This window comes from Lucilia cuprina, chromosome 6 (assembly GCF_022045245.1).
Source record: "Lucilia cuprina isolate Lc7/37 chromosome 6, ASM2204524v1, whole genome shotgun sequence".
Taxonomy (NCBI): domain Eukaryota; kingdom Metazoa; phylum Arthropoda; class Insecta; order Diptera; family Calliphoridae; genus Lucilia; species Lucilia cuprina.
The window spans coordinates 46,903,663-46,918,904 of NC_060954.1; the positions used below are offsets into that span (position 1 = coordinate 46,903,663).

The 15,242-nt window shown below is 32.5% G+C and overlaps 3 protein-coding genes across 3 annotated transcripts in view; 2 read left to right on the forward strand and 1 right to left on the reverse strand.

Moving 5' to 3' along the window:
* Positions 1 to 5,645: 5,645 nt before the first annotated feature.
* LOC111682251 lies at positions 5,646 to 6,472 on the forward strand. The gene is made up of 3 exons (XM_023444152.2): positions 5,646 to 5,847; positions 5,919 to 6,157; positions 6,217 to 6,472. The coding sequence occupies exons 1-3, from the start codon at positions 5,763 to 5,765 to the stop codon at positions 6,415 to 6,417; spliced, it is 525 nt and encodes a 174-aa protein (XP_023299920.2). The 5' UTR covers positions 5,646 to 5,762; the 3' UTR covers positions 6,418 to 6,472.
* A 1,025-nt stretch (positions 6,473 to 7,497) lies between these two features.
* On the reverse strand, positions 7,498 to 9,568 carry LOC111682249 (zinc finger protein 271-like). Its single transcript, XM_023444150.2, has 2 exons — positions 8,632 to 9,568; positions 7,498 to 8,541 (listed from the first exon to the last, which is right to left on the reverse strand). The coding sequence occupies exons 1-2, from the start codon at positions 9,172 to 9,174 to the stop codon at positions 7,573 to 7,575; spliced, it is 1,512 nt and encodes a 503-aa protein (XP_023299918.2). The 5' UTR covers positions 9,175 to 9,568; the 3' UTR covers positions 7,498 to 7,572.
* A 913-nt stretch (positions 9,569 to 10,481) lies between these two features.
* LOC111682240 (protein virilizer) overlaps positions 10,482 to 15,242 on the forward strand; it is an 8,259-nt gene continuing 3,498 nt past the window's right edge. Inside the window, exons 1-3 of the mRNA XM_023444142.2 lie at positions 10,482 to 10,798; positions 10,868 to 13,175; positions 13,570 to 14,880. Of these exons, the coding sequence (XP_023299910.2) occupies positions 10,733 to 10,798; positions 10,868 to 13,175; positions 13,570 to 14,880 (3,685 nt within the window). The 5' untranslated portion in view covers positions 10,482 to 10,732. The remainder of the gene's footprint in view (positions 10,799 to 10,867; positions 13,176 to 13,569; positions 14,881 to 15,242) is intronic.

The window sequence follows — 15,242 nt, forward strand, 5'->3', positions numbered from 1 at the left end:
TTGACGGAAAATGGAAGTGATCACAGATTATCGTTATTTTGGCTCTATCTCTTCTAGTTTCCAAGATAAATGGACTTTTATGTTTTCACTCAAAACATCGATTTTTGATGGGAAATGGAAGTGATCACAGATTATCTTTATTTTAGCTCTATCTCGTCTAGTTTCCAAGATAAATTAACTTTTAAATTTTCACTCAAAACATCGAATTTTGATGGAAAATGGAAGTGATCACAGATTATCCTTATTTTAGCTCTACCTCGTCTAGTTTCCAAGATAAATGGACTTTTATGTTTTCACTCAAAATATCGATTTTTGATGGGGAATGAAGGTGATCACAGATTATCTTTATTTTGGCTCTATCTCGTCTAGTTTCCAAGATAAATGGACTTTTATGTTTTCACTCAAAATATCGATTTTTGATGGGGAATGAAAGTGATCACAGAATATCTTTATTTTGGCTCTATCTCGTCTAGTTTCCAAGATAAATGGACTTTTATGTTTTCACTCAAAACATTGATTTTTGATGGGAAATGGAAGTGATCACAGATTATCTTTATTTTGGCTCTATCTCGTCTAGTTTCCAAGATAAATGGACATTTATGTGTTCACTCAAAACATCGATTTTTGATGGGAAATGGAAGTGATCACAAACTATCTTTATTTTGGCTCTATCTCGTCTAGTTTACAAGATAAATGGACTTTTATGTTTTCACTCAAAACATCGATTTTTGACGGAAAATGAAAGTGATCACAGATTATCTTTATTTTGGCTCTATCTCGTCTAGTTTCCAAGATAAATGGACTTTTATGTTTTCACTCAAAACATCGATTTTTGATGGAAAATAAAAGTGATCACAGATTATCTTTATTTTGGCTCTATCTCGTCTAGTTTCCAAGATAAATGGACTTTTATGTTTTCACTCAAAACATCGACTTTTGATGGAAAATGAAAGTGATAACAGATTATCTTTATTTTGGCTCTATCTCGTCTAGTTTCCAAGATACATGGACTTTTATGTTTTCACTCAAAACATCGATTTTTGATGGGAAATGGAAGTGATCACAGATTATCTTTATTTTGGCTCTATCTCGTCTAGTTTCCAAGATAAATGGACTTTTATGTTTTCACTCAAAATTTCGAATTTTGATGGGAAATGAAAGTGATCACAGATTATCTTTATTTTGGCTCTATCCCGTCTAGTTTCAAAAATAAATGGACTTTTATGTTTTCACTCAAAACATCGAATTTTGATGGCAAATGAAAGTGATCACAGATTATCTTTATTTGGCTCTATCTCGTCTAGTTTCCAAGATAAATGGACTTTTATTTTTTCACTCAAAACATCGATTTTGATGAAACATAAAAGTGATCACAGATTATCTTTATTTTGGCTCTATCTCGTCTAGTTTCCAAGATAAATGGACTTTTATGTTTTCACTCAAAACATCGATTTTTGATGGGAAATGGAAGTGATCACAGATTATCTTTATTTTGGCTCTATCCCGTATAGTTTCCAAAATAAATGGACTTTTATGTTTTCACTCAAAACATCGATTTTTGATGGGAAATAGAAGTGATCACAGATTATCTTTATTTTGGCTCTATCTCGTCTAGTTTCCAAGATAAATGGACTTTTATGTTTTCACTCAAAACATCGACTTTTGATGGAAAATGAAAGTGATAACAGATTATCTTTATTTTGGCTCTATCTCGTCTAGTTTCCAAGATACATGGACTTTTATGTTTTCACTCAAAACATCGATTTTTGATGGGAAATGGAAGTGATCACAGATTATCTTTATTTTGGCTCTATCTCGTCTAGTTTCCAAGATAAATGGACTTTTATGTTTTCACTCAAAATTTCGAATTTTGATGGGAAATGAAAGTGATCACAGATTATCTTTATTTTGGCTCTATCCCGTCTAGTTTCAAAAATAAATGGACTTTTATGTTTTCACTCAAAACATCGAATTTTGATGGCAAATGAAAGTGATCACAGATTATCTTTATTTGGCTCTATCTCGTCTAGTTTCCAAGATAAATGGACTTTTATTTTTTCACTCAAAACATCGATTTTGATGAAACATAAAAGTGATCACAGATTATCTTTATTTTGGCTCTATCTCGTCTAGTTTCCAAGATAAATGGACTTTTATGTTTTCACTCAAAACATCGATTTTTGATGGGAAATGGAAGTGATCACAGATTATCTTTATTTTGGCTCTATCCCGTATAGTTTCCAAAATAAATGGACTTTTATGTTTTCACTCAAAACATCGATTTTTGATGGGAAATAGAAGTGATCACAGATTATCTTTATTTTGGCTCTATCTCGTCTAGTTTCCAAGATAAATGGACTTTTATGTTTTCACTCAAAATATCGATTTTTGATGGGGAATGAAGGTGATCACAGATTATCTTTATTTTGGCTCTATCTCGTCTAGTTTCCAAGATAAATGGACTTTTATGTTTTCACTCAAAATATCGATTTTTGATGGGGAATGAAAGTGATCACAGAATATCTTTATTTTGGCTCTATCTCGTCTAGTTTCCAAGATAAATGGACTTTAATGTTTTCACTCAAAACATTGATTTTTGATGGGAAATGGAAGTGATCACAGATTATCTTTATTTTGGCTCTATCTCGTCTAGTTTCCAAGATAAATGGACATTTATGTTTTCACTCAAAACATCGATTTTTGATGGCAAATGAAAGTGATCACAGATTATCTTTATTTGGCTCTATCTCGTCTAGTTTCCAAGATAAATGGACTTTTATGTTTTCACCCAAAACATCGAATTTTGATGGAAAATCATCAGATCATCAGATTATATCTCGTCTAGTTTCGAAGATAAATAGACTTTTAGGTTTTTACTCAAAACATCGATTTTTGATGAAAAATTAAAGTGATCACAGATTATCTTTATTTTGGCTCTATCTCGTCTAGTTTACAAGATAAATGGACTTTTATACTCAAAACATCGAATTCGAAATCATCAGATTATCTTCATTTTGGCTCTATCTCGTCTAGTTTCCAAGATAAATGGACTTTTATGTTTTCACTCAAAACATCGAATTTTGATGGGAAATGGAAGTGATCACAGATTATCTTTATTTTGGCTCTATCTCGTCTAGTTTCCAAGATAAATGGACTTTTATGTTTTCACTCAAAATATCGAATTTTGATGGGAAATGAAAGTGATCACAGATTATCTTTATTTTGGCTCTATTTCGTCTAGTTTCCAAGATAAATGGACTTTTATGTCTTCACTCAAAACATCGATTTTTGATGGGAAATGAAAGTGATCACAGATTATCTTTATTTTGGCTCTATCTCGTCTAGTTTCCAAGATAAATGGACTTTTTATGTTTTCACTCAAAACATCGAATTTTTATGGAAAATGAAAGTGATCTCAGATTATCTTTATTTTGGCTTTATCCCGTATAGTTTCCAAGATAAATGGACTTTTATGTTTTCACTCAAAACATCGATTTTTTATGGAAAATGAAAGTGATCACAGATTATCTTTATTTTGGCTCTATCTTGTCAAGTTTCCAAGATAAATGGACTTTTATGTTTTCACTCGAAACATAGATTTTTGATGGGAAATGGAAGTGATCACAGATTATCTTTATTTTGGCTCTATCTCTCTTAGTTTCCAAGATAAATGGACTTTAATGTGATCACAGATTATCTTTATTTTGGCTCTATCTCGCCTAGTTTCCAAGATAAATGGACTTTTATGTTTTCACTCAAAACATCGATTTTTGATGGAACGTAAAAGTGATCACAGATTATCTTTATTTTGGCTCTATCTCGTCTAGTTTCCAAGATAAATGGACTTTTATGTTTTCACTCAAAACATCGAATTTTGATTGGAAATGAAAGTGATCACAGATTATCTTTATTTTGGCTCTATCTCGTCTAGTTTCCAAGATAAATTGACTTTTATGTTTTCACTCAAAACATCGAATTTTGATGGGAAATGAAAGTGATCACAGATTATCTTTATTTTGGCTCTATCTCGTCTAGTTTCCAAGATAAATGGACTTTTATGTTTTCACTCAAAACATCGATTTTTGATGGAAAATGAAGGTGATCACAGATTATTTTTATTTTGGCTCTATCTCGTCTAGTTTCCATGATAAATGAACTTTTATGTTTTCACTCAAAACATCGATTTTTGATGAAAAATGAAAGTGATCACAGGTTATCGTTGTTTTAGCCCTATCTCATCTAGTTTCCTAGATAATTGGACTTTTATGTTTTTACTCAGAAAGCAATGAAATTAAAGTGATTACAGATTATCTTTATTTTTGCATTATCTCGTTTAGTTTCCATGATACATAAATGGACTTTTATGTTTTAACTTAAAAAATGGATTTTTGATGAGAAATGAAAGTGATTACAGATTATTGTTATTTTGCTATATCTGTTCTCTTCTAGATTCCAAGATAAATGGACAATGACATTTTTTATTATTGTTTTTGTTTTACAGATTATTGTTGTTTATATGTATGTTATGCTTTACTCATGGTAAGTATAAATATTTTTACATATTTTGCGAGCAAAATACCTATTGCTTTAAACTTTTACGACATTTTACATGTTTTGTTAAATTCGGAAGAATTGCCATGAAAACCCACTGTATAAAGAGAGAATTTCTAATCATGTCACATTTCATTTGTGTTCATTACTTAAATTGTACTATTTTTGTTCCTTGTCTTGTATTCTGTCCAGTCTTAGTGGAAAATTTTGAGTTGCATTGAGAATCCTCAATTTGGAACAAAAGAGTCTTAGCTGCACGTTCAGCTAAGGCACACTTGCAGTGCAAACAAACAAACATATAAACAAACACACACTTGTAATACAAACAAACAATAACAATACTTGTTGCTTGTCAAAAAATATATAAAAGGCAAGCGGCAGCCTGCCCCGTGTTTTTGGTTACAACTTTTGCCTAAAAACCATGTGGCGACTTGGTCAATTTACTAATTTTTACAGATATTTTTAATATTTTGTATACATTTACTTATTTTAAAACAAAAACAATATTTAATGAAAAAGATTCAATTAACTTACAACAACAATGTGGAATTTTAATGCAGGTCGTCGTCGTCTGCAACATCTTTTAATTAACAATTTTACACTTTTACTATGATATTTTGTAGCACCCGGACACTTTTTTTATAACATATTCATATTTTATTAATAAAAACACAATAATTTATTAATTTAATTAAATATAAACAATTTTATTACAACTCTTTGCCAAAAAACCGCGAACCGTTAGAAATGCAATGAAAAACTAAAACAAAAGGAAACATAAGAAGAAGCATAATGACAAACAGAATTGACAATTTAGCGTTTTTTATAGGCTAAACAAAGATTAAAAAAACTCTTGTAAACAAATGTTTTTGTTTTTTTGCAGGGAAAAATAGCAAAGCATATAAAAGTCCTTTTAGCTTAAATCAATTAAAGTTATTTAAAAGTTTAAACATATCTATAAGTTTCTAAAAATATTACTTTTCTTTAGTCAATTATCAATTTATAACTTTAATTAGCTTAAAAGTCATAAAACTTCTAACAAAGTATTGAGTTAAAACGTGATGTCAAAAATTAAAATCGTGTTTAACTTTTTCCTAATTCCCTTAAAAATTCAGATTTCTTTTGACTATAAATACTTTTAGTAAATTCCAAGAACAGTATAGTTTTGTATAAACTTTCTTTTAATCAAAAAACAACCACCAGAGAAAAAAATGGAATTTTTTAAATTTATTTCCATTATAGCCATTGTTATGGCAGTTAGTGCCAAAGCCAATTATAATTATGACACCAAATATAGTAATTTTTTTTTTAAAATTCTCCAAAAAACAAATACTTTTCTAACAGATATCTTTTGTAAAAATTTTCAGTTAAGGATATCAATGATGTGGTGTTGGTGCAAAAGTCCAGTACTTGTGTAATTCTGGTGGTTGATGATAAAATCAAATTTGTTTCAACAGAAGGTGATGCTCCCAAGGAACTGGCCAAATGTCGCAATTCTATTAAGGGTAAAAATTTGGAAATTGTTAAGGCCACATTTGAACCCCTTTCCACCACTGATGTTGTAGAGAAATTAGCTAAAATTGGCAAAAAACGTGATACTTTCTTGGTAAGTTTAAGTTAATATGGATATAGGAAATTGTTTGAAATTAATAGATTTTCTTATAGGTCTATTTCAATGCCGTTAGTAAGAGTTCTCTTAAGGGTTCCGTTACTGTTGCAACAAAGAGACCTGTCGGTCTTTTGGGTAATTTATTGTCTTCTTTGGGCGTTGATGTTCAAGAAAAAGGTTTAGTTCCAATTGTTTTATCTCTACTGGGCATTGGCACCAGTGTTACCGATGTTAAAACTATCGAATTTCAACAATAATTAACATTTTTTTAATGATTCCTTTTTAATAGTAAAAAAATTGCATTAATCAAAACTAATAAAAATTAAAAAATATTATTATATTTACAAAGCAAAAAATTAGCATTTTTTATTGAACTTTTTTTATAGAACTTTTCTATAGCAATGTAAACACTTTAAGGGCAAACTTTTCTATAGGAAGGCGAACACTTTTATCTCGTCTAGTTTCCAAGATAAATAAACTTTTATGTTTTCACTCAAACAATTCATTTTTGATGAGAAATGAAAGTGATCACAGATTATCTTTATTTTGGCTCTATCTCGTCTAGTTTCCAAGATAAATAAACTTTTATGTTTTCACTCAAAACATTGATTTTTGATGGAAAATAAAAGTGATCACAGATTATCTTTATTTTGGCTCTATCTCGTCTAGTTTTCAAGAAAAATGGACTTTTATGTTTTCACTCAAAACATAGATTTTTGATGGGAAATGAAAGTGATCAGAGATTATCTTTATTTTGGCTTTATCTCGTCTAGTTTCCAAGATAAATGGACTTTTATGTTTTCACTCAAAACATTGATTTTTGATGGGATGGGAAATAAAAGTGATCACATATTATCTTTATTTTGGCTTTATCTCGTCTAGTTTCCAAGATAAATGGACTTTTATGTTTTCACTCAAAACATCGATTTTTGATGGGAAATGAAAGTGATCACAGATTATCTTTATTTTGGCTCTATCTTTTTATGTTTTCACTTTTAGAGCAAAATTTTCTGTAGAAAAGTAAACTCTCTCAGGGCAAACTTTTTAATGGAAAAGTAAACACTCTCAGGGCAAACTTTTTAAGGGAAAAGTGAACTCTCTCAGGGCGAACTTTTTAAGGGAAAAGTGAACTCTCTCAGGGCCAACTTTTTATGGGAAAAGTGAACTCTCGCGGGGCAAACTTTTTAAAAAGTTAACTATTTCAAAGCAAACTAATACTTCTACGAAACCAAAAAAAAAAACACTTTAAACTTTTTGCTTAAAATTTAGATTAATTTTATTGGAATGATAGTAGTTTGACGTTTATTTTACTTATTTAATAACTATTGACATCTTAAATTAATTAAATCAATTAAATAATAAAAAAATAAATAAATGATAATAGTTAAACACAAATAGAAGAGGGAGATAACCTAGTCGATTGCATTGCGATGTCCTTTTTCATGGGTTATCAAATGTTTCTTCATTGGTGTCAACTGGGTAAAACGACGATCACATATGGAACATTTAAATGGTTTCTCGCCGGTGTGTAGGCGTGTATGAACCTTTAGGGTATTCTTAGCAGCAAATCTAGCTGGACAGTATTCGCAGGAGAAAGGTTTAACACCATTATGCACCGATAGTATATGCTGTCTTAGATGACTTTTTGATTTTAGGATTTTTTTACAAACATGACATGTTACCATGGGATTTTCATGTACCGTTGTAATATGTTCATCCAATTTCAATTGAGAAATCTTATGTTTACCACAAATATTACAACGAAATTTCAAATCATCTTTATGATCATTGTTCATGTGAACCTTTAGATCGTAGGATGTTTCAAATTTGCCAGCACAAATAGGACATATATAGGAACGTTTATTGATTAGAGCGGTAGCTTTCGTTAGATTGTCTGCATCCACATTTGCTGCTGTGCTCGGCGTTGAAGTTGTCTTTGCCGGGGAATGTTGTAAATTTTGCAACTCTTCCTGCTGGAGACATTCTTGCGAAATTCTATCCACATGATCTGGTAAAGGCTCATGATTATGAAATTTTTCATAATGTTTACGTCGTGTAGTCAATTGGCGAAAACTGCGATTACATTTACTATATTCACACTTATATTGTCGCAATGATTGATTATGATCTTTACGCATATGACGATATAGATTACAAAATTTCGTATAAGTTTTGTGGCAGATGTCACATTCAAAGGCATGTTCAATACCCAAATGCATTTGTCGTATGTGTGCGACATAGGTGTATCTGTGTATGTAACTACTTTTGCATATAGGACACTTGTAGGCTTTTGTAGCTTTCGGCTGACCTTCATCCTTCTCCAAGAGGTTAGATGACGATGATGATGGTTCCATTAAAGGATCGACAAATTTTGTATCTTCCTAGAAATGGGGTAAAAAAAGAATTTTGTTAATTTCTGCTTTTCTATAGAAAAAAAGAGTTCTTTCCAAGTAAACTTTATTACTATTTACCAATTTAATATTTCTTTGCAATTCTAAAGCATTATCATTGCTTGCATTGTCATCATCCTCATCCGGTTGCCAATCTTTATCCATAAATTCCTCATCATCCTCTTCATCGTCATCTTCATCATCATCATCATCTATTGGTTCAGATTTTATTACAACTTCACTTTGTGTCACAACTTCTGGCAACAGTGTGGCAGGTGTTAGTTTCTTTTTCTCTTCTCCACCAGTCAGTAATTTCGTTAAAACACTAAAGGAATGTACAACCATTTCTTTAAAATCATTAACATGTTTGAAATTTTCATAGCATGAACGACACACATATTCGGGATATTTTTGATGTTGCACTATTGTACTAAGACGTGTCACATCCTCCAAAGGATTAATGATAGCCATCCATTTGTTAAGATTTTGTGTGCGTTCAATATGATAGAAATGAGGTTGCTCCTGTTTTTGGGAGCGATTTAAAGGTTGAATTTCACTTTTTATTAGATTTCTTAAACAAGCTCGACATAGATGTGGAATATTTTCTCTTGTCAATGAAGACATTTTCCACTTTGTTTTCCCAATTGTTTAAAAATTTTATTATTATTGTAATTTTACTAGAAAAATGCAGCAGAGTTGAATACAGAGTCCTGCGTCGATAAACATTAACAAAGGCGTTGACTAGCGGTAAAATTGGTGGCGGCTTAAAAATTATGAAAAGAGGGTTAAGTTAAATGTTTTATCGATATTAATTAATAATATCCGATTGATTTTTGAACCAGAAAAAAACAAATTTTACAGCTTTGTAGAGAATGTCTTCACGGATCTAGATAATATAACCCGGCTACAAATTTTATACCCTACACCATTTTAGTGGGGAGGGTATATTGGGTTTATGCTGATGTTTATAACGCACAATAATATTGGTCCTATACACACCTTAAAGTATACCAATCGGCTTATAATCATTTTCTGAGTCGATTTAGCTATGTCCGTCCGTCTGTCCGTCCATGTAAAACTTGTAATCAAACTACAGTTCGCAATTTTGAAGATAACTCAATGAAATTTGGTACATGATCTTCTATTGTCCCAGGGACAAAGTCTATTGAAAATGATTACGATCGGTCCATTATTTCACCTAGCACCCATACAACTGAACCCCCGAATAGGGCTTGTAAACCTTGTAATCAAACTACAGGTCGCAATTTTGAAGATAATTCAATTAAATTTGGCACACGATCTTCTATGGTACCAGAGACCATAGAAATTTGGAGAAAGGATTTGTTTTTAATTTTTAAGAATTTTTCATTCATCCCTTCATAATTTCTCACACAACTTTTGAGCTTGCTCTGTTTTGTTGTTATAAACAATATATTTGCTTCCGCTTTTATTTAAAATTGTTGAAAATTTAAAAACTAAACGTAGTTGAAAACTTAGCCGGCTTAGAGCGGGTTTTTGAGTTCACAATCAAATGCCAATTAATAATTAGATTAGTTAATTTAAAAATAAATTTAATCTGAGGTTTATCCCTTTTGCTGTTTTTGACTACTAGATTAAACTTCGCAGTGTTGCCATACAAAACAACAGAAAACGTCACTGTTATCAAAATGATGCATGTTTTATAAAAAAGAAGAAGACAATTGTAAATATAATATGAAAATTGATGAAAACTTAATATAAAACAAAAAAAATATATTTTATTAAGTCCACATAATTTATACTAATCGATAAATCAAACATTTTAATATTTATTTTAATAAAAATTGTACTAATTTTTTTGGCATCAGCTGTTTACACTTTTAAATTTCTGGCTCAAGTTTAAACCAACTCTATTGGACGCTTAAACTAGCAAACAAAATTAGCTGATTGAGTATTTAATTTAATCCCTAGTCTTTCACCTAAAGATTGGCCCTTACGGTCGATTTTAAGCCGCCGCCGACATATTTAGTGTTAGTCGCCGTTGCAGTTAATATTTGTCTTCGCGGGGTTCTGTGCTGCAGTGAAAAGTTTTTGCTTGCGTGAATATTTTAATATAAATTATTTTAATTCATTATTTTCGATTGAATAAAAAAAAATAATATTTACAAATTGATTATTAAAGTTATTAGTTAAAGCATTAAATATGGCAGAGACTGAAGATGTCAGTGAACTGCTATTCTTTGATACATTTTCTCATGAATCAGACGCGGTAAATATTTTCGGCATCATTTCTTGTCGCTGGTGTCTTAAAAGTGAAAATGTTTTTATTTTATTATAGGATATAAATTTGGATCTGGTGCAGTTTCCTAAACCGGTGTTTATCACACAAGTTCGCATTATACCATTGGGCGCTCGCGTACAAGCAGACTTTCCCGGTGGTGTACGTTTGGGTGCAACCAATCCCTCTAAGTTTGATATAGAGTTCTTTGTTAATGATTTGGGCATGCCGGGTGCTTCAGCATTTGAGAATTTGGGCCAGTTGCAATACAATCAAAATGATTGCATACACTTGGAGTGTACACAGGATAAAATACCCACTGACGGTTTGGTTTTGAGAGGCTGGTATAGTACCATTACCCTGGCTGTATATGGTATATTGACTAATTCGTTAACGGAAAATATAGCCAGTCCACCACCGGCTCCCTGTGAACCCGAAGAAATGGATGATTTGCCCAATATTAGCGGTGAGGGTGTAAGAAATTCTAGTATGGCCGATGAAGAACTTAAAGAAGATTGGAAGGAGCCGTTGCCGGGTGAGTTAAGTTCACACACCCATGATCATGAAGAAATGGACTATGACGGTTTACGTGTTCGTGGAGCGGATGGTCATTATAGACGTGATTCGGGTGATGAACGTGAAAGAAGATTAAGAAAATCTTCAAGATCTTCTGAAAGATCACCCTCTTCGCGTAATCGTTGCCATTCGGAAAGCAATGAATATATGAGAAATAGGGAAAGAGAACGTGAACGTGATAGAGAAAAACCCTTAAGAGACTGGTCCAGAAGTCCAGTATATGCTCGTCATTCACGAAGAAAACGTTCAGAACGCTCTCGCTCAGATGTTGACGAACAGCCTAAATGGCCTAGGACACCACCAGCCTCTATAGATTCACCGGTTAGACCTCGTTCTCCCGACTACACTGACGAAGAGTCTAATACTCATTATAAATCTCTAAAAAGTAGAAGCTATCGCAGATCTTCCGAATCTTTAGCTGCTTCGGGCAATACCGCCGATGTTCCAGAGTCCTGTATCATTGAAGATGATGACAATCCTGGTACACCAGTCGAGCAATATGAACCCATCCTTAGTGATGATGAAATAATCGGTGATGATCAAGACAATGATTCTAATACCAATGAAGAACCTTCAACAAATGCCGATGAATTTGAACAGGAACTACAAACGTTGGCCCTTAAAGCTAAACCTGCAATTATAGAATTTAATCCTTATACACAGCCGGTAGAGAAATTCACCTCTAACTTACCACAACAATATCAAAAAGATATTGATGTCTTTAAGACTCTACTTAAGAAATTCGAATTACAAACGAAATGTGAAAATGTTATTTCCTTCAAGGATAACGCCACTACCACAGAAGAAAAGGAAAGTTTTGTTTTCCTTAGTGAGCAATTGATTAATCATTTATCCTATCTTAATCAAAACTATAATAGAAGACAACAGGTTTTGGCCTGTGTTTTGGAAAATCAACAGCATTTGCAACTTTTATGCAAAATTTCCATTATAGCTTTAGACTTCGAGGCTGCTTGCTGTCAACCTCAGCCAGCTTTTAAGATCAGACACATTAAGACGGGCGCTCGTTTAATGGAACTTTTGGCACCCAGTGTAGAAATTTTCAATTATCTTTTAATTAACGAAAATTTCGATCCTTTTAAGGTGGTTTTAACTCTATACCATCAAAACTACATGGCCTTATCGATTAAATTAATGCTACTCAAAACTATATACTCATTATTGGATTGCAAACCCGCCCTACAACACTTTCTGTCACCCACCATCAATGGTTATCAACTTATTTTGGATTTGTTGCAAAATTCTAAATTAACTCGCACCAAGTATTTTCTACAATCCATTATTAAAAAGTTACATCTTAATGAATCCTTAGCAACTATGCGTGAAACTTGCACACAACTTTTTGTTATCACCAACTATGAGGCAACCTCTTTGGAACCTTATCAAACTTTAGAGGCATGTTTGCAACAACTTTTGGATGCTTTACAGGAGAATTGTCTCTCATATCAACAACCTAAAAGATTTCTGCCAGTTTCTAAAAAATTTGAAATATCCATTGATGCAGCTGCTCAAAAAACTTGTGCCAATGCTTTTAGATCATATTTTATACAACATTCGTTGGCTGAATCTTTACTGTTGATTGTTAGCAATGCCGGCCAGTTGCCTTCATCGTTGTTGGTGACTTGTTTGGATGTGTTACGTTCCCTGTTGCAGTGTAGTGTGGGTATTGATTATTTAACAGATGATTGTTTTGAAGTGACACAGATGTTGGTGGCAATTTTACTGGGTATTGATGAGGTGCCAGCAGGTGTCGAGGAAGAAGAAATTGTGGAAGGTAAGTGTGAGAAGTAAATAGTCTATTAACTAGTCTATGTTCTAGACTTTTAAAAAGTCTATGTTTTAGTAAATTGATTTGCTGACTGAGGAGTCTAGGGACTAGTATGTTGACTAGTCTATAGAATAGTCTATGAACTAGCTAGTTGATTAGTCTGTTAATTAATCTATGAATGAGTGTATTGTCTACTATGTAGACTAGTCTACGGACTGGTTTGTTTACTATCCACAAGTCTATTGACTAATCGGTTATCTTTTTTATGGACTACTGTAATGAACAGTATATAGAGTAGTCTTTTGACTAGTTTAGGGAATAGTGTATGTACTTGTCTGTTGGCTAGTCTTTGGACTAATCTGTTTAATAAAGAAACTTTTCTTTATACATTCCCATCTAGAACAAACTCCGAAAACGGATGAAAACACCACCAACGAAGAAGCACCTAATGAAAAATCACCACAAACAACTGCAAAGACAACCGAGAAACCAGAAGAAAATAAAGCAAAAGAAACTGAAACAAAAGAACAAACCCCTTCGGCTGCAGCTCCAGATGAAGACATAGAAATGACAGCACCAGAAGATGAAATTGTACTAAAAGAAGGCCTCGATCATAATAAAGAATTGGAAACATTGGCCATAGAATTGGCATATAAAATACAGACACGTTATCATCTAGATGCTATTGTTTTCTATTCCTCTATAAGTGAAACATATGATTCTCTTAAATTGGCCACACATTTACATGCTCTTTACTCACAAACTTGTAATGCCAATGGACGACAATATACGGTTGAAGTGTTGGGTCTTAATAAACAAATACAAGTCTTTATGGATTTGATTAAACACGAACAACGTTTACAGGCTCAACGTCAGTTAACTTCGCCTGGTGCTAAGTATAAAAGTCCTGTCTTAAGTTATGCTGTTGATATGGTCGATTGTTGTGTGCGTTATTGTGAAAATCTAGATTATTTAATAGAATTTGGTAAACGTATTCTGGAATTGGCTAAAAATCATGAAACATTTGAACCTTCTGTATCGGCTGTACTGCAAGAAATGTTTGTCTATCTTAAACCTTTAGAAACTATCAACATTTTTGCTTACGATGATATAACACCACTAGTAGAAGTTATTACACGTTCTTTGGAATACATTACCACATTCCCTGGTGATCTTATAATGGGTCTAAGAATTTTACGTTATTTGGCTATAGGACCAACTTCCAAAATTTACAAATCAGCCGATACAGAAGAACTAAAACATCGTTATGTGGCGCTGCAATTCTATGCTGCCGATGGCATGCAAACTTTAGTACATATATTAGAAAAACTCTGTGCTTATTTTGAACAACCTGGTTTACATACTCCGGCTTTAATGACCCTACAGGGTGTCCACTGCTGTCAAATTATTTTACCCACTTTACAAGTTATGCGTGAAATGCTTTCATTTGCTATCCAATGTAGAGATGTAGAATTTAAAGATTTGACGGCAATTGATCATTTAATGCGCACCTACTATTTGATGCATTTCTTCCCGGTCACTAGTCCAGCAGCTGGCGAAGTGGCAAAGGCTAAATATGAAATTATACAAACTTTGCTGGCCTATACACAGCCGAATGAACAGGACGAGGAATTGTTGCACAAATCACTGTGGACTCAGATGATAAGAGAAATATTGAAAAATATCGATGGTCCTTCGACGTTTATACCAGGTTAGTGTGGGAAATATTTATCTCTTCTAAAATTAAAAAAAAAAGAAAAAACAATTTTCAGACTGTAGCTTTGACAATAGATCAGTAAACTAGAACTGAACTGGAATTAAACTAGAAATGAATTAGAACTGAACTAGAACTAAATTAGAACTGAACTAGAACTAAACAAGAAATGAATTAGAACCGAACTAGAACTGAACTAGAAATGAACTAGAACTGAATAAGAACTGAACTAGAACTGAACTATAACTTACCTAAAACTAAACTAGAACTGAACTAGAACTGAACTAGAACTGAACTAGAACTGAACTAGAACTGAACTAGAACTGAACTAGAACTGAACTAGAACTGAACTAGAACTG